The 19,862-nt window shown below is 40.3% G+C and overlaps 2 protein-coding genes across 13 annotated transcripts in view; one reads left to right on the forward strand and one right to left on the reverse strand.

The window, feature by feature from the left end:
* SPIRE1 (spire type actin nucleation factor 1) overlaps positions 1-13,958 on the forward strand; it is a 204,532-nt gene extending 190,574 nt beyond the window's left edge. For 3 of the 9 annotated variants that reach the window (XM_077899888.1, XM_077899880.1, XM_077899881.1), the window contains 7 exons: positions 660-802; positions 3,087-3,260; positions 7,332-7,469; positions 8,051-8,121; positions 8,646-8,721; positions 8,818-8,954; positions 10,542-13,958. In XM_077899888.1, the coding sequence (XP_077756014.1) occupies positions 660-802; positions 3,087-3,260; positions 7,332-7,469; positions 8,051-8,121; positions 8,646-8,721; positions 8,818-8,954; positions 10,542-10,800 (998 nt within the window). In that variant the 3' untranslated portion in view covers positions 10,801-13,958. The remainder of the gene's footprint in view (positions 1-659; positions 803-3,086; positions 3,261-7,331; positions 7,470-8,050; positions 8,122-8,645; positions 8,722-8,817; positions 8,955-10,541) is intronic. The other 6 variants (XM_077899882.1, XM_077899883.1, XM_077899886.1 and 3 more) reach the window with 4 other exon arrangements.
* The window catches only part of PRELID3A (PRELI domain containing 3A), a 49,880-nt gene continuing 30,688 nt past the window's right edge, over positions 671-19,862 (reverse strand). For all 4 annotated transcript variants that reach the window (XM_077899895.1, XM_077899899.1, XM_077899898.1 and 1 more), the window contains one exon: positions 671-1,325. In XM_077899895.1, coding sequence (XP_077756021.1) covers positions 1,218-1,325 — 108 coding nt within the window. In that variant the 3' untranslated portion in view covers positions 671-1,217. The remainder of the gene's footprint in view (positions 1,326-19,862) is intronic.

The following is a 19,862-nucleotide window of genomic DNA, read 5'->3' on the forward strand; positions in this document are numbered from 1 at the left end:
TGTGAATCCAGAACCATTCAAACCCTAAAACATTCTCCTTTTAAACCCTGTCCCAAAATATTACTAGGCAGAAGAGAGCAGTGGTACAATATTAACATCAAAACTGGAATTTATTTTTCAAAATTTAAATAGAGCTTGATTTAAACCTAAGGAATAATGTTTTGATAAACATCAGGAGGGAAAAAATTTTATATTTCATCTTTAAAAGGGAGAAATAAAAGGACTGTACACTTGAGAATTTTGGTATGACATGGAAGTCTTTTTGGACACGCGGAATACATATTTTCACACATATTTTACATGCCTGAGACTGTAATTGCCAAATTCTGTGGAATATAACATGAGGGCGTGTATATATACAAAGCTGAGATGATAGTTGTGTTTTTATGTATGACTTTGAATAAATATTATGAAATATTCTTTCTTTTTTCCTCTCCATTTCTGTAGGAAAGTTTATCTTGCAAAGATTTTTCTGTAACAATCCTCATAGTATCCCCATAAGGACCGCCAATATTAAGCCTCTAATGAAATAAACATTTCATCTTTGAATGCTGTGTTTGTCACAAATGACAAGGGGTTTTCTGTTAGAAATTGAAAAATCTTAAGATTTTTATTTTGTAAGAAAGTTCATTCCAGTTTGGTTAATTTCATTTCTGTAGAGCCTCCAAAATTCTTGCCCATATCATCAACACCCCAGCCAGAGAGACGACAGCCACCCCAGAGACGACATTCCATTGAAAAGGAAACACCCACTAATGTAAGACAGTTTCTGCCACCGTCCAAGCAGAGCTCCCGATCTCTTGTAAGTAGCTGGAAGCCTTGATAGTGACTTGAGGATCAGTTAGAGACGTGTTATCATTAGCTTTCTTGAGACGATGATTAGGAAGAAAAAAAACTTCCAAACTTGAAATAGCTTTATTTTGTTTTTAGTATCTAAAGAAAACCAGCTATCACAGTAACTTAAAATGACATTTGACCATTCTTTATTCATTTTAAAGTACTTTTTTTTCCAGAAGATTTGTCAGTGGTTGAAAATATGTGTTCTTATTAAAGGAATGCTTTCTTTTTTTCAAAGGGAATTAGTCCACTTAGAAATCATTAAAACTTATCAAAAAGTTAGAGTCTGACTACTGCACACTATTTTATCAAGGCAGAAGAAGTGTGAGGGGAGAATTTTGATCTGTTACAAACCATTGTCCATTGTTTTCAAGTGTATTTCATGATCTTGGAGCCAAAGCTGCTGTTTGCACTAGATGACGGTTTTGCTGTTTTCCCAAGATTTCCAGGTTGGTGTAGTGGCTTTTGATTCCCAGGACAGTAAGACCCTGCCAGGAAGAAGTAACAAATCCTCTAACCAAAGGACATCTGCAAAGATTCTTTTGTAGTCCCACTTGACTTCACAGATATTTTAAGGGGAGATGAAGACTTCAGTCAGTAATTCTACCAGCAAATTAATATCTAATGTTTACTCAGGTATTCATGAATAAAAAGCCCTGGAATATGCTTACTCCATATTTTCGTTCATATTTTTAGGCTGTCTTGAATCATCAACGGTTCAAATGAAGCAATTATAGATGTCCCTCCCTCAAAGTAGAGGAATTTAATGTGGTTACTGTGAAGATACCAAGTCTGAACAGAGATTTATGGTGTTGAAATTTAATCTCTGTTCCCAAACAGTTCAATTAAAGAACCAATGATTTTATGTCAGTTCCTGGCAGAATTTCTCTAACTGCTAAATAATCACTGAAACATTGAGTAAATATAGCTTTACCAGTGGTTTACCAGTAGAAAAACAATTCTAACCAGACAGGTTCAAAGTTCAAAATCCAAAGACTTCTGTTAATGTGAAAAACTTACTGCTTTAGCAAAATAGAGTTATTGCCACAGCCTAAAAGTGTGTAAGAGACCACAGGTCCCCAGTAATTAGGAGATTCTTCTCTTCACCCAACTTTTCTCTTAGAAGCCAGCTTATCATCATTCAGCTCTGCACCTGGCCTTGTGATCATAGGACACCATTTTTAATGTTAAATTTAAAAACTGTCAATGTGGAGGAACTGTCAGATCAGGTAAAAGGAATTTCAGCTACTAAGAAAAAGTTCCAGCTAGAACAGAAATACCATAGAAGTAATAGAAGAAAGACTATCAGCCCACATCGTGGGCCCAGAGGTATATATCCTGACAACGGGGAACTCTTAGTGTGTGCTGGGTCAGGCTGTGAGTTATTTTTTGTGGAGAAAAGCAAGATAAAACCAATCTGCAACCTCAGAGAAGAGTCTCTATGAAAGGCAGTGGGAAAGCACTGCTTGATGTTCAGGTTCCATGTGGAACCACGTTCCCTGGGAGCGCCCAGGGCACCAGCTGATACAAGGTAACATCTAGGTTACAGTAGTGACTATTCTTGCTAGTAGCTTATCTTGGAAAATTCATAAAGCCACACTCATCTTGGGGTAGTACCCTCTAGACTGTTAAGTATTGTTTTAAAGGTATGACAATTAATTTGAAACTTTAGCTATCTTTAAGAAAACAAGGAATCCTTTTGTATTTACAATCCCTCCACTGAAAATGGCAGAAATGTCTTCATTGGTATTCATTTTTTTATTTTTATTGTATCTCCCTCTCTTTCCTTAGAATGTTGAAATGTAATTTTTTTTCATCATTTGTTCCAATGATTAAGGATGATTGCCCATCTAAATGAAAGGCAACTTGTCTTTCAGTACCTTCCCCAGGGGCTGGGGGACAAGCACTGCTTGGTGGCATGTCCCATCCCCTCACCCCTGCCTTCACGGGCACAAGGGCATTTGCTCACAGGACAGCCAAGTTAGCAACATCTTAAGTCTCTGCTGTGTGAACTCCAAGATCCTCTAGGTATGGTTTCATGATGTTTACGGATTTATATGTATGGGAACAGACAGTGGTGTGGGCACACACGTGTGGGATCAACCATTAATGTCCTCAGTGGTGGTTTGGTTTCATTTTGTTTTTCTTTCATGCTGTGTAACCACTATTTGTAGGTCACTCATGTTCAGCATTATTTTCTCCTTTTCTTTTCCCCCTGCCATTTTCTTTTTCCCTTATCTATTGTTCAGGTTCCTAGGATAACCAGTGTTTGGCCAAGGACGCCTTTCCGACCACTTTTTTCTACCATACAAACAGCTTCTCTGCTCAGCTCTCATCCTTTTGAAGCAGCCATGTTTGGGGTAGCAGGGGCTATGTATTATCTATGTGAGAGAGCTTTTACCAGCAGGTGGAAATCCTCAAAGGTTGGCCTCTTTCTGCTGGTTCTGGGAATTATTTTACTCTCTATCTCTTTGACAGTGATACCGCAACTCCTGTGCTCTGAACAATTAACAGCTTAGATGGGCACTTTGCTTCTGATCGTTGATTCCAGTCTTTTGTAGGATGCATAGATTACACCATGATCTCAGTTGAAAGGAAAATGACCTTGAAAGGACAACAAACTCAAAATGCAGCATCAGATTAGAGGGACCTGTGAGTGACCCAGTTGTATACCAGGAGGAATGCCATCTCCTCTCCATGTGCAAGGCACTCCCTGAGAGCCATGGGGTGCTGTCCTCCCAGGGTCTTCCCGCCATCAGGACAGCGCTTACTCCCTCCCTTGGCTGTCAGAGCAGCCTCCTGCCAGCCCACATAACCATGGGAACTCTGCCATCCATAGAACCATAGCCCTCCCCGTTTCTCACACACCCCACCATGAGCTCCAGGGGGCTGTGCCCCCACAGCAGGTGCCCACCCTGTGCTCAGAATGTCTCTGTTCCCCAGCACCTTTCATAAAGCTGTGTTGTGTTGGTCAGGGTATTATGTGGTTTTTATGACAACTCACTTCTCTGTAGAAATTTTAAGCTTTTCTTTTATTGATGTGGTTATTTTAAATAATTACGCATTTCATTATTTTTTTAGATTCTCATACAGAATATAGTTTTTAAAGAAAATACAATACTTGCCAAACCCCAGTGAAATAAAGAAGTTCTTGAACTATGCCCTATTTATTGAAAGCTCCCCCTGCCCCCAGAGTAGCATGCCTTGCAGACTAGCGTTTGCAGCTGCTCTGTTCCACCTCCTATAGCATTCTGTCTTTCCTAGGTCCTTTATTTACGAAACATATCCTTGACAAATGAACCAGCAGCTGGTTTCTTTATTATTCTTTATTATGCATCTTGGTTTGGAAAAGAGTCTGAATGTGATGAAGTATATCAAATTCCTTTCTCTTCTTTACTTGTCATGAAATAGAGGATAGATCTCTATTCTTTCTCCCGTTTTAGATCTGGCCCTTTGGCCAGTATGTGGTCAGGTGCAGGGATGGCATTTTAAGTCTTGTCACTGTTACTGCTGTTACTGAAGATCTATGGGCATTTTCATTTTTATTTTCAAACCTCCCCAGAGATCTCTGTATACTAAGGCTAAACTTGATGTAGGCAGAGTTCACTTTGAGTTTAAAAGTTAAACTTGAAAAAAAGAGAAGAGTAATTAAACTTAAAAGGTGCTGTTTTAATTTAAATCTACTTTGGGTTTATTAAAAACTCAAGGATATAATGCTGGTTTTGGATAATTTTCAAATACCTGCTACTTATATAAAGTCTTTGCTCCTTGAGAATACTATATAAAATATGCACATTCCCATTCTCTCTGTGGCTCAGTAACCAGAGTATACATTATGCTCTGAAATTTCTCTGCTCCCTAACTCTGACCCCTCTGAGGGCAAATGTAACCAGAATATTTTGAACAAAAACTCACTGATGCCAAGTGACATACATAAAAAATAAGTTCTAAAGGCTCATCTGTTCTATAGCATATTGTAATCTTTATTAAAAACTCTTTCAGATTTAGCTTCCCTTTTCTAAATTTAGGAGTCCGATTAAAGCACAGGGAAGCCAAGGGATTTTAGAGTCCATGTGTGGCTTTGACAGAGTTCAGGGAACGGGAGGAGTGACCAACCCCAGTATAAAGCTCTCACTCACTGTTAAAAGCACTGAGTGCTCCTCACATTTTGGAGCATTAGTATCTCAGCAATATCTGTTGAAGTTAAGGCTTAATTTGGCTTTGGGGATGTTGAATTAGTACTTTGGTCAATTGAAAAAATAATGAAAACTATCCTAGTAACTATTTATTATTTTCTTTCATGTTGCATTGAAGTTTTGTTGTCCTTGGGAAAGCACTAGAATTAAAACATTAGCATTTGACCCGATAGAAATTATTTTACTCAACAGTAATTTGCTTGAAAGTAAAAAAAAAGAACAAGAATACACACATACACCAATACAATTTCTTATTATGTCCTATGAAGTCCTGGATTTGCATATGGTTCAAAGCAGCAAGTTGAAAGTATGCTTGACTAAGTCCATTTGTGACTTAAGACTGAGAAGAGGGAAGTAGAACCTGTCAGATCTATTGTGTGTGCTAGGATATCCCTGCAAATAAAAAGGATTCCCATCTACCGGAAACAAACGTTTACCAGCCCAGGCATCTTAGTTGTAAAGTTAATTATTAAACTGGCACTATTTTGACATCTTCCCACCTTCACAGCAACAAATCTCAGGTAGTCAGTGTCTGGTTAGTTGCTAGATTCATACATTAGATTGTTCCAGCTCAGCAGTTTTGTCACATAGTTAGCTGTCAGAAAATGCACCATAGTCACACTCATCACTAATGAATAAAAAAGACCGTAGGAAAGCTGCTTATGAAATATGTCAAAAACTGAGAAAAACTATCATTCAGATGTGTGCAGCCAACAATGCTTATCTCATGCACAATCTTAGTGGCCTAACCTTCACACAGGCAGTGCATTGTTCCCACTTGACACTAGGCTATTTTCTCAGGGTGGAGTAAACCAGAGTAGATACTGGACAAGCCAATATAATCCAGTTATCTTTGAAAGCTTTTCCCATTGAAAGACAAAATTATGTGATGGTGATTTTTTTTTAAATATTTTAAACATCTTAGAGGAAATGATATAATCTTCCTGAACAGAATACCTTCGCACCCTCCAAGAGACTATGCTCTTCCTCTTAAAAATTCAATTGCAGGATTTTTCTGCAAAACTTTTTTAAGCAAATTTAACCTTCTTTAAGTCAGCCTGGACAGAGATAATTTTGTATTGATTGTTAGTAAGAAACAGTTCTTCAAACTATTTTTTTGAAATGCTAATGTTTATCAAGTTTGCAACCTAGATTTGTTTTTGTTTTTCTGATTGAAAGACAGAACTGAATGTTAAAAACTCCATAAACTGACTGCATTCATAGTCATGTGCTTTCTCATTTGGCTTGTTTGATTCCAGAATGCCTGTTAGCAATGCTATTGTGTGTGTGTGGGAGTGAATTATAATGTGTTTGTACTGAGAACATTAAGTTTCAGTGTCCCTACACCACAATGGCCCCTGTGAAGCCTGGCAGGGTGAGAATGCACAAGACCATTCTGTCTTTCTATTAGATCCACCAATCAAACGCAGAGCCGAATGGGAAGCAAATGGGGGTGAGGCTCTTTATTCAGTGGGATCAGTTACATCAACATCTTCCTTGGCTGTTTTTAGGGAAAACATTAACATAAGACAGCCAGCATAAATATTTATTGTGAAATTCTTAAGATTTTCTCCACGTCTTTGCAGTGCTGACTGTGCATTCAACAGTCATTTAAAAGTAATAACAGAAATCTTAGAGAACTGTGAGGTAGTCTGTAGAGGTTGCCTTTTGGCTGTAAACTGCACCAGTAGTTACATAGTCCAGTTCCACTCGTACCATTAGGATTTTTTAATGATATGCTGATGTAACTTACCACTAAATAATGCTTCTCAGTATAAATTACTAACCACCTTCTTTTGGCTATTCTGGGTACCACAGACCAGTTTTCTAAATAGTACCAGTGTCGCAGATTTGCTATTTATTTGCATATACTATACAATACAATAGGAAGTAATAATGTCTTTGTAAAATCATAAGGAGAAAACAGACTTCAATTTGGTTTAGAACAAGAAAATTTTCTTCAAGATTTCAATGCATAGATACATGGCTCTGCTTAACGGAATAGAAACTTGAGGCCAAATATGTACCCAAATGTGAGGAACTTTTCCTTTCCTGGAAATTTCAGTAAACCATAATGTTTGACATTATAGGTCCCCAGAAGTTTTCTGCCATCTGTTGTCTTAGTGTAATTAGAAATTATGTGGTCCCCAGAGTGAGCCAGCTCTGTTCCACAGTTCATTGGGAAACCTCCTTTCTTCTCTGAAGCTACTAACCAGGTGTCTGATCTGAAGGGAAACTGCACAGTGCCAGAAAAGGGGGGGTGGGAGTTTCTTATTCATGTGGAATTTTGAATTTCAGGAGGAATTTTGCTATCCAGTGGAATGCCTAGCTCTTACTGTGGAGGAAGTGATGCATATTCGTCAGGTCCTGGTGAAGGCAGAACTGGAAAAGTACCAACAGTATAAAGATGTCTACACCGCCTTGAAAAAAGGAAAGGTAGAGCTATTTCAAGTTGATTGATAAGTAGGGTTAGAAGAATGGTCAGTGCCAGGCTTGGTCTCCTGAGGGAGTGGTCTCCTGGCAGCCAGATGGTAGAGGGGATTTTAAGAGATAAGAAGCTTATTCTCTAATACACAGTTCCTGTTCTGCCTTGCTTACAAAAAAAAAAAAAAAAGGTATTTTTGTTTCTCCCTGAGAAATCAAAAACTGTGGAAGATTTAAAACAACCATAATAAATAACGGCATGCCTGCATAAAACCATGTGTGCATTTTAAAGGCTTGTAAAGAATATGTATCTGAGAAAGAGACTGTCTCAGAATTTCTTCAGATTGATTCCATGATGCTAAGCCTCTGAGAGCTATGACCTATTGCTACCTTTTAAAAGTTTAATTATAAGTAAATAAATAGCCAAATTATAATTCTCACAGAGCCAAACTTGAAAACAGAGTTTCTGAATTCTCTTTTTCCTTTTGTCTGCTAAATTTCCCCAATCTATAAATGTAAAGCATATTTAGACACATAAATTATGAATTAACTACTGGCAATGCTTTTTTCTCTCTTTCAATTTGTCTTTCTAGCTCTGCTTTTGTTGCCGAACCAGAAGATTTTCCTTCTTCACCTGGTCTTATACCTGTCAGTTCTGTAAGAGGTAAGGTTTTTGTTTGTTGTTTTGTTTTGTTTTGTTTTGTTTTTTTGTAATTGATGACAGTAGTCAAATACCAATTACATTTATACTTTAATAATTTTTCTATACAAGGAACAGCATTAGAGATTACCTAGCCCACTATCACATTGTGCCATGCTCGTGGGTTAAATAATACTGATTTCTTCAAAAGAGCAGAGCAGTTACTTGGTATTAAACCTGGAAAATGTTTCTCTGCATGTATTTCCTTTATATGACTAAAATCATTCTAATAACCATATTTTCTGTTTAAACAGAAAAAAATTAGATGTGATTGTCTTAGTCTTATGATCCCTCGATAGACAAATAAGAAAATCCCAGACAGATAGATGTAAGTTGATCCTTTTACAGGAAATACTGTAAGAGTTAAGTTTTACGGGTTGTCTTCTTGGTGATCCACAGTTGTATCAATTTGGTGGAAAAACCAGAGTTTTTGCAGTTTATTATAGAAATTCACAACCACTCAGTCACTGGCTTCTCTGACTTTCCAGTCACATCTATGGTACCATGCTGAGTAACACTTCTGATTTTGTATACAGGCCGGTGTGTTCACAGTGTTGCAAAAAGGTAAGCTAAGCTTGGTAAAATTATAACTGATGTTCATTTTAAGGAGTCTACCTCTTTAACAGTACTGCTCATTCTTGGTTTTATTTGGGATAATAGATGCGGCTGCCCTCCAAACCATACTCCACTCTTCCCATCTTTTCATTGGGACCTTCTGCCTTGCAAAGAGGGGAAAGTTGTATGAGGGCAGAAAAGCCCACCACTGGCCACCATCGGCCACTCCGGAGCATTGCCAGGTGAGCAAAGGGCCTGGGACCTCAGAGCATCCTCTGTAAAAGAAATTTCTCCTTTTGAGGACTGCTGACGAGGTGGGGTTTTGACTCCAGGTGGTTTGGGTTGGCCCGGTGGCTGTGTGTGGCTGGGTGCTTGGTTTTAATGTAGTTTTGACTTGCATGCAAGTCTCCAAAACTTCCCAGAGGTAACTTGTCAAGGGGTAATGGCTGGTTACTTGAAGCATACTTGAATGTCGTCATTTCTTTTCTACTTTAGAAATAATTACTTTTATGGGTCCTTTAAAAGTCATCTTTAAAATTGACCTTGTTTTCAGTAGAGTTGAAAACTTGCATGTAACAGTCTAATCTTTCTTTCCTTCTTTAATTTTAGAAAGCAAATTGTGTAGTTCCGGGTTTCCAATGGTCTGCAATAACTTTAGCTTATCTTCCTCTTGGAAATAGGACAGAAATAAAGCTTTATGCCAAAAGCTTTATGGCAATTTAAAAAAAAAATTGCCTGAATATCAGTCCCTTTGCATTTAATGCAGAGTAAAGTTAGTATTGATCTTCAAGAAAGAACAGAAGAGATTCAGGCCAGCTTGCCTCACACACACACACACACACACACACACACACACACACACACACGGGGCCAAAAAATGGAGTTTTATACACCAGCTGCCCCCTGTCGAGGAGGGACACTGGTACTGCTGCTTGAGTGTTGGGTGGTGGGATTCCTGCACACCACAGCTGTGGGCAGTGAGGCAGGGAAGCCAGGACCCCAGCAGGTGACTGCTGCCGCCCGCCCCCCGACCACCACCACCACCCGGGCTGTCCACTCTGCCCAGAGACCCTGCTGGTTCCTCCATGATGGCCTCCAACTTGGGATCGTCACCTGCGAGCTAAGGCGTGGTGGTGTTCCTTTCTGTACTTACTCTAAACTTATGTTCTTGTTGGTTTAATTGAAGGAGTACATGAATAGATGATTCCTAGTTATTTCGAAAAATTACCCAAAACATTTATTTTTATGTTGATCTAGTTAACTCCAGCTCTCTGAATCCAAAGAATTAGTCACCCAAGTAGAAGCGTTGGAGAGGGGAAGGTATATTTGATAAATGCGAAAATGCTAAGGAAGCTGGTCTGAAGATAACTTTTCAAGATTAAGACCAATTGACTTCAGCTTACTATAGTCTGCCTACAGTTGACTCACGTTCACCAACCCTGACCCAGGGTCACTGGAAAAAAAGGACTTGAAGTCCCTTCTGAATTACTGATAGGACGTTAGCAACATTTTGATTGCTTTTAGTTGTTGAAGTCCACTATATATCATGTATGGTATTCAGATGAATACTCTATCCCTTTTTCCAAAAGTGATACCAAGAGTTTTCAGTATTATTCTTTCTTAATAAAATACGTTCCCTGGTTTCTTTTTTAAAAAACATTTTGAGCTTTATTTCCAATTAGAAATTCTTCCCTTGAAAGAACATGAGGTGACTCGCTCATTCCATAATGTCTTGGCAACAAATTTACTTTTTGCACATATTTTCTTAGTATTGCAGTAGAACTATAAGTAACACTACTGGATATTCTAAACATCTTGTTTTGTTCCAGGTTCTCCTCAAAATCTAAATCTGTAGACAAATCAGATGAAGAACTACAGTTTCCCAAAGAGCTGATGGAGGACTGGAGTACTATGGAGGTGTGTGTAGACTGCAAAAAGTTTATTTCGGAAATCATCAGTTCAAGCCGGCGCAGCCTGGTGTTGGCCAACAAAAGAGCCCGATTAAAAAGGAAAACACAGTCTTTCTATATGTCCTCACCAGGCCCCTCGGAATACTGCCCTTCAGAGAGGACTATCAATGAAATCTGAGCCTGTGCCTTTCAGTTGCTTTGTGTTCAGAGTCGGCACTAGTATAGGAGAACACTGAGCTGGGCTGGCTCTCCTTGCCGTGGTCTTAGTTACTAGGCTTGAATTCGCATTAGATCAGGTTTTTGCTGCATCACGTTGTTCCACAGACTGAATGCTGTGTTCATATCGATTGATGATACGTGACAGGTCAGCCAATTGCTCATTTGCACCAAGAGAGAACAATAGTTTGAAACTTGCTTTTGTGTGTGTGTGGATTTGGAAGCCAGAGACTTTTTCCTTAGTTCAGTTCCCTACTGTTCCTCAGAGAATTTCCTGACTAAGGCAAAAAGCTTCTCATGTGAGAAATCAGCCTCACAAAGCTGTCGATGTTAGCACAGTTCTAAGCAGTAAGTCATATTGGCACTTCCACCTGACAGTGTTCCTATCTAATGTACATAGTGACCGGGCCCTGCCACACACCAGACACCTGGAGTCGGGGACCGGCTGTGTATCATGTCACGATACAAAACCCAGAAGGATTTGCTTATACTATCAAACTGATTTTAAATTATTGTTGCTCGGAGACAAAAAGACTACAGGAGGGACTTCATTCCTGCGTTCTAGTGCAAAACATCTGGATAAGCTGTACACCCAAATGGGTGACCATTTCCTCTGAGCTGCTGTGTTTGCCCTGGTGCAATGGATCAGTGTCTCCTGAGTGGGTGACAGGTCTTCATTCCCTATCTTGAATGTATTATGGTTACTTGTAGTTTTGTAAAAGAGGTCTCAGAATAAAGTTTTGTGGGAGTTTCAGGACAAAGGAAGGCTAAAAGTTTGTCAAGAAGTTGAGTGTATTTTGGTTAACTTTGAAAACGATTGTGACAGCATTGGGGTGCCAGCTGCCACACTACAGGGAATGAGCTGGAGCTCATCCATCTTCAGCTACATTTTTCATAACTTTATAGTCTTAGCCATCACAACTAAATTAAGCCACAATTTGGTACCTGAGGTCTCAAACTGAAATTTATTTATTTTTCTAAATGAATTTTAAGGGAAAAAACATTGTCTAGTTCTTTTAAAATTACAAGAAAATTAACCTGCTAATAGACTTTTTGGACGCTTTTTGCACAAGTTTTCCTTGTAAATGACGAGTGTGTAAGGTGGGTTTTTGATGAAGGTAGGTTGGAAGGTAGCACTGTTTACCTGAAATTTCTCAGCCTGTCTGTCCCGTACTAGGAGCTGTACTTTATTTTTAGTATGCTTTGTTGGCAAATTGAATTTAAATAAAAAATAAATTACAAATAAATACATAAATTTTTTAATTAAAAAAATGACCAACCGATCAAATTGCCATGGATGTTTAGAAAATCAGTTAATGCACATGCACAATAATTTCCTAAAAGCTATAGGACACATCTGTAGTCAGCACTGCAACAGCACCATTAAAGGCATGGCAGTCACATTTCATACCACATCAAAGTATAGTAGCATTTCTATGTTAGATTAACAGTAATACCTCAGAACTGCTCTGGTAGTAGTTTGTAATGGATTGAAATGTACACTTTAGTAAATGGCTTAAAATTACTTATGAAATAAACTTTACCAATTGACTAAAATAATGCATGTTAACAGTTCCTCTGTATTTGCATGTAAAAAGTGGGCCACCAAAGAACCTTACTGATTTTGCAAATGTTTAAATTACTGTAAAGACTCTTGTATTAGAGGTTTAAACATTTTATTGGGTGAATCTCATTTATAAAATTTTCCAAGGGATTATTTGGACTCTATACCCTTGATGGTTCGGTGGAAGCCACACCCTCTGAGGGCCCCAGGTTTGGGCCTCTGTATGACTACTGGGAAACAATGGTATTTGTGTATGTATATAGACATGACACACAGTAATGTGCTTTTTAAAATAATGATGAGTTTACTGCTGTTACTAAGACATAGGAAACTAAGCCCCTGAAATGAGAATTTCATTCACATTTACAAGGCAGATACCTAGCCCATCTCAGTTTTTGCTTCACTCCTTCAGGTTTATGATGCTCTTGGCTGATTTGGGCATTATGATCACTCTTCCCAGAGTGTTAGAATGTGAATCCTTCCGTGGCATTAATGAGGTTTGTCAAGTGGTTGGTGCATCTACATGAGACAGTTCGCAGTATGAGAAGACGACACATAACACAGTTAAAAGTGTAGAAATTGAATTAGCATCACTTTTTATTGCCAAAACAATTTCTTGACAGTTTCTCCCATATCCATGACATGAACCCAGTACCTCAATTAAATTAAGTAATTCCCAGAGAGAAATTCACTAACAGCTAGTGCAGAATGGTTTGACCCCTGTTAACCTAGTGTTACCTTAGTCCTCTTTCTCGTCTTAACTACTAAAAGAACATACCTTCACAGTATTCCTTTTTTCTTGGTTTCTGGCATTTGCACCTGATCCAACACCACCAAATCGTTGGCTAGCTGATCGGAAGGAGATGTGTCTGAGAGCTCGTGTGTACACCCGAGCAGCCTTTGGCACATCCTCTAGCACCTGTTCCGTTTGTCCCAGACCTCACAAGCCCACCCTGCTGGGAGATCATTCCTTCCCCACGGCTTAACTTTCTACCAGTGTCAGAGTAGATAAGAATAATTGTAAATACTGTAATATATTTATTAATATTTGAAAGGCATTCATTCAGCAGACAATGGGAATTAACTCTTCAGGGACAAGTGAAATGGAAATAATTGCTATGTACATTGACATAACAGTCTTACTAGATTTCAAGTCTTAAACCTCTCAAAACAGGAGTTTGTCATGTAGAAGCTTTAAAAATGATCTTTCATTTGAAGACATGATATGATTAGCACTGGACACTCATACCATGAATTTTTAAGGCTTTTATTTTTCTAACTGTATTAATAAATACAGGATTGGATTTTAGGAGTCAAATAGGAGACATGAAAGTTTTAAATTATGTTGCTATTTGCTAAAGCAAAACGGCAGAAAATTTTGTTTATGCAAAACTGTTCGAAGGGCCATGGAGAAATGTGTACACTGACTGGACCTGGCTTCCTGTGTGTATGAAAGTCAGGGTATTGCTGGCATTCAGGGTGACATGACAGTACTAAACGTTTTCCATTCAAGTCTTTTAAAATTTAGGGAAAAATAAAATGGCTTTCCATCGTAACTTCTGTGTTGAGTTCCTGTTGTAAAATGGTGATGTCTTTTGGTAACTAGTTGTAAGAAACCACCTAGGTTAGGAAGGCAAGATGCTTGTGTCATCAGTAAGTTAAGATTGGGTTGAGAAACACAGTCTGACAAGGACCACACTAGAAACATTTTGAAAAGGGGCAGCTAGGTGGCTCAGTGAGTTAAGTGTCCGACTCTTGGTTTTGGCTCAGGTCATGATCTCAGGGTCATAGGATCAAGCCCCTCATTGGGCTCTGTGCTCAGTGGGGAGTCTGCTTGAGATTCTCTTCCTCCTTCTCTATTAGTCCCTCCCCTCACTCCTGCGCACTCGTTAAAATAATTTTTTTTTTTTTTTTTTTTTTTTAAGAAAAAGGCAAAGGGGCCCCTAGGTGGTTCAGTCTGTTACATGTCTGCCTTTGGCTCAGGTCATGATCCCAGGGTTCTGGGATCAAGCCCCTCATCGGGCTCCCTGCTTAGGAGAGAGCCTGCTTCTCCCTCTCCAATCTGCTTCTACCCCTGCTTGTGCGCTCATGCCTGCACTCTGCCAAATAAATAAAATCTTCTTAAGAAATAACTTTTTAAAGTAAAGGAAAACTTTTCATTTATAATAAAAAAACACTTTGAAATGGAGCCACAGCCATAACTCTGTGTTACCCAGAAGCTGTGACTTCTTTTTTTATCCTCAGCAGTGTAGGAAATTAAAATTCTGTAAATAGTACATAATGTTTCATTGTATAAGAAGGCACATGCATGGAGACAAGAGCTTTTATGTGTTTTTTCTAAATAGAATTCCTCATTCTACTCTATTCTTAAAATGCCCCATGCTTAGGAAATTTCCTATTGTAGCATGTAAATTGCTTGAGGAGAAAACTAGAAAGATTCAACCCAGAGTGAGCTTAGGGAAGCTCTTATGTTTCTGTTAACTAAAGAGCATCATTTAAGGTCTTTACATACCATAGATATTACCTGATACTGAATTTGAATCTTATTTCCACAAGCTGTGCCCTTATTTGTCAGGCATATTTGAGGATCTCCTTCCACCGAAGCTTCTCTGTGAGGTATATATAACCAGATGTGTGTCCAGCTCACACTCCAGTGTCCAGTGTGACTTGCTCAGTCCAAGTCAAGAGTCCTTGCCTTGTGTCTCCTGGACTCCAGAGACAGAAAATTTGGATACCACAAAGAGAAAAGCTTTGGGTAACCCTTCTAACTATATGTCTTTCTCCTTCCCAGGTTCAGTGAAGGAAAGTAGTAAATCATCATAGTCTAGCATTTCATAAAGAGATCTATTTTTAGAAAAGAGCTTGATTATACATATGATGTGTTTAAAGACTTCAGTTCTTGTCCCTTTGCAGAATGTGTAGGTACACACCAATTCATTCTAATGTTCATACAGAGTATGCTCCTTCTCCCATGTCAGCCAAAGGTCCATGTCTGGAAACCTTACCCAACCAAAAAGTTGAGGAGCTCAGAACTTACATAATATAAAACTCTGCCCAGGCTAATTAAATGTTCAGGTGCAGTTACCTGGCAGACTGAATTTGCACCATTATTCTGGTGCATTCCATTAAAATGTACGTGATGTGTCATTTGTGTATTTAGAATAGGTCCTACTATGCAAAGTCAATTATGCTGGCAGCAAAACCCGAGCCATTTCAGAATCATTGAAGCAGTGGAAGGAAGAGAGCTTCAGAACTGGCAAGACATGGCTTTTAAAAAGTGGGGCATCAGAAGTTCCTTTCTGTCCTGCAGCTTTGGAAGTGAAGAATTGTCTGGATGTTTATGTTTAAACATACAACTCAGTGCTCAGACCTCTTCTGCTGCCCAGAGGGTCTGAGCCTTGGGTCCTGCGCTGGGAATGCTCTCGCAAGCTACACTCATGAGTCTCATCATCTGTGGCTTGATAAAAGGAGGGACCTCCCTTGTCTTGGATGTGGCTGGCAAGGAGGGCCTGCATTTGGCAAACTTGCTCACTTTTAAAGGGTTGCCCTTCTATACGTTCTTTGCTTTGGTGTTCCCTCGTGACTGAAGAATTGTCAGCCCCTTTTCCCTAGAGCAACACGGCAGGGGACATCACATCCCAACTCCTTGCAGGAGCAGCGGTGTTAAGGAGTGGAAATGCCAGAGATGAAAGGGTTTCTGCAGAGCTACCCTGAATGTCCGGTTCCTAAGTAGTCATGATTTGAAAGCCATAGGGAGGCACGTGGGGGGAGAAGGAACAAGCCAGGCTCTGCACAGGTCAGTCTGCACGATGCAGCTACTGCTGAACGGAGCCCGAGGTGTAAACCAGAACCAGAATCCCTGCCATTTCTAAAGGGAAGAAATTTTGATCTCGGACATCCCAAAGTGAACAGAAGCCTAAGAAGATTCCAGCTTGCCCACCAAGGAAGGGAACGTGACTTGAGGTAAAAAGCCAGGAGTCCTCCCAGCACACTCTCAAGGCCATTTCAGAAGTCGGATTCAGAGAATGTAGACTTGGACTGGCACCGTGAGTGTAACTGGCTGGGCGCTCCCGCCCCCAAGCGACTCCTGTGACCGCCTGAAATCTTCCCCCGCGTAGCCCGTGGTAGACACAGCTGCACAAGAACTGGGCCTTCCTCCACTCCAGCCCTAGCGAGAAGGGTTTTCCAGGATGGGAGCTTTCATTCTGATGACTGAAAGGAGTCTGTAATCAGGGAAGCTGACCTTTCTGCAGCACCTGGTTTCCAGTATTGGAAATGGCTCTAACTGACCTATGCTCCAGACAACAGAACAGCTGTTCGACATTGGGAAGGTCCCTTAACCTTTCTGGATTTCAGTTTCATCCATTTTAAAGCAACGGTGTTAGCAGATGAGGTGATCTCTAAGTCTGTTTTAACCAGGAAGAGGCATTCAACACACTGGAGCAAACAGCCCGTACTACACAGGTACCGACCAGTAGGTACCGGAGAGCCTGAGCCAGGCCTAACAAGAAATTGAGGAAAATCTTTGTGTATCCAAGCCAACCTTTTCATTAAAATGAAGTGTGAGGTGACTGATATTCAGGCAATATTTGTTTTTGTTTTTTTTAAGATTTTATTTACTTATTCATGAGAGACACAGAGAGAGGGAGAAGCAGGCTCCATCCTGGGAGCCCGATGTGGGACTCGATCTCAGGACTCCAGGATCACATCCTGAGCCGAAGGCAGTCGCTAAACTGCTGAGCCACCCAGGGATCCCCGGCAATATTTCTTTTGGTGACAAACCTGATTATGTGTACTACAGAAACACAAGAAAAAGTGCAAAATAGGGCAACCCCGGTGGCTCAGAGGTTTAGCGCCCCCTTTGGCCCAGGGTATGATCCTGGAGACTGGGATCGAGTCCCATGTCGGGCTCCCTGCATGGAGCCTGCGTCTCCCTCTGCCTGTGTCCCTGCCTCTCTCTGTGTGTCTGTCACAAATAAATAAAATCTTAAAAAAAAAAAGTGCAAAATATGCTGCATTTATTTGAAACTTGGGGAGCCAAAGACAAAAATTCAGCTTTACTAATTGTTGTAAAGAATCTAAGTCCTTGTGTGTCAGCTATACCTCGTTTAAAAACAAATGACACCTGAGTAGATCTCCCAACATTAAAAATTTTCAGAGAGATGAGTTGATCTATATTAAAAACAGACACAAAACCCCCAGCGTTTTACTTGAACATCCGGTTACTGATGGTTCATCTCCCCATCTATGCAGTGGGGAGACCGTCTCAGACCTGGCAAGTCTGCTCCCACCCTGCGATGTGTATTCCTGTCCGACATGTAAAGAGAAGCAGGTAGCCGTAGGGGTGACTACATGTGACAGACTATCTTCATTGCATTAAAAGGAAGCAAACAGGCAACTCTTGTCCAGTTTGGTCAAAGAACCAGTTAGCGGCTACAGGGAGTCCCCAGTATATCCACCTCCCAGTGTAGTAATGGGATCCCACAGCCAAGAAGCTGGTCTCTTTGGCCCCCTCAGTGCTGTAAACCCCATCACTGCCGGGCTCTCTTCTCCACCAAATATCTCTGCTAGTGACTCTCAGAGCTCAAAGTGATCCGAGAAGGCATTCAGTCCTCACTCCAGCCGCTGGCAAGCTCTGGACTCTTTTGATATGTGTCCAAGGACCAGGGAGACACTTATTTATGCAAAGTTCTATCTTTGAACAGTTCTGATGCTTGGGAAGTCCTGCCCTCATGTAATTTACTCCCATTGTTTACCCCCTGGTTCTGTCTCATGTGGCTCTGCAGAACGTGCCTGCTTTCCCAAGCGGCTGCCTTAAGTAGCCTCCTAATTCTCCTGCCTCCCTTCTCCCTCCTCCCTTCTCCATTTCTCATTCCATTGCACTCAGCAAGCACCTAACACGCTACTGAATTGTTCCAGGAAGACAAGATTTCCTCACTGCCATATCCCGTCTCTAGCATGTAACAGGTGCTCAATAAATGTCTGTGGAGGGAATTAATGATGGAATGAGCGGGTAAATATGGAAATGAGAAGTGAGAAATACAAAGATGGAACCAGCAAGATGTCTCCAAAACATTTGTGATTTTCATCTGTGCTCTCTAACAGATAACAGCCACGTGCAGCCCCTGTTCCTCGAGGTCAGTAAGCCACCGCAGTCCTGAGGTGCTAACTAGAATAGAGAAGCTTGCGTCGGTAGCTCACGCCGTTGACATGGTTGACTTGGAGCTGCAGAAGCTCTGCGGGCCGTCTGGGCCTCCTCCCTGACCCTGATAAATGGCACGCACCGCACCGTTCTCTCTGGGTGACCTGCTCCCAGAGCTCCTGGGTGGAGTTGCGGGCACAGGCCTGCCTCCCCGACCAGCTTTTTCCCATTAAATGTGCAGATGTGTAGAGATCTTGGAGACCTAGAACTGAAGCTACGACATATATGCAGAAGGCGTATTTGTCAGTACCGAGTCTGTACGCAACTTTTTACCACTTGCCTCTTGGACATTATGGGAGTTCACTCTTACTGGTAATCATAACATTTTAATTAAACTTTATGTGCCACTGGACTGATACTTTAAACATCGTAAACTACAGTTGCCCCTTGAACAATATGGGTTTGAGCTATGCGGGTCCTCAATGCAGATTAGTTTTTTTTCTTAGTAAATACAGTAAAGTACCATCAGCATATTTCTCGTTTTCTGAGTATTTTCTTTAGCTTATTATATTGTGAGAATACAGTATAGGTTACATATACAAAATATGTGTTAATTGACTATGTGCTTGGTAAGGCTTCTGATCAATAGTAAGCTATTAGTAAAGTTTTGGGGAGTCAGAAGTTATATGGGGTTTTTTGACTGGGGAGACATCAGTTCCCCTAACACCTGCATTGTTCAAGGGTCAACTGTATTTCAACTTTGTCATAGCAAAACAATTTGGTCAATAAAAGAAAATAAGGAAAGCTATGGAGATAAGCATTATGATAATCTGTGCTGTGTACTATTAATACATAATTTTTAAAAATATTTTTTGATTTTCAGTAGTTACCAGTTATTGAGCACATACCCTATATATCAGATACCGTGCTAAGCACCCTCGGCCACATTATCTCCCTTTATGCTCAACTCTGAAGTAGGCACTATTAATATCCTCTCTTAGAGACCAGAAACAGGAATAACGAGGTTGTCATTTGCCCAGCGTCCAGCCTGAGGTGTCCCCAATTCCAAAGCTGTGCTGCGCAGCCCTGAGACGTTTCCAGCTGTGTTTCGTGTTAGGTGCGATGACTGAATCCAGTTCTCACATCACCAAAGCACTTACAAATGCCCACAAATGTGTGTGCAAAGCAGAACATCTGATCTTGGCTCCTGAGGAACTGTAAACTGGCCAGCTATGTGAACAGATTAAAAAAAAAAAAAAAAAAAAGCCCAAAGGAGCATAAATGTCTAGGAATGGCATCAGTCAAGGACACCTCACAG

The sequence above is a fragment of the Canis aureus genome, chromosome 6 (genome assembly GCF_053574225.1).
Source record: "Canis aureus isolate CA01 chromosome 6, VMU_Caureus_v.1.0, whole genome shotgun sequence".
In the NCBI taxonomy this organism is placed as follows: domain Eukaryota; kingdom Metazoa; phylum Chordata; class Mammalia; order Carnivora; family Canidae; genus Canis; species Canis aureus.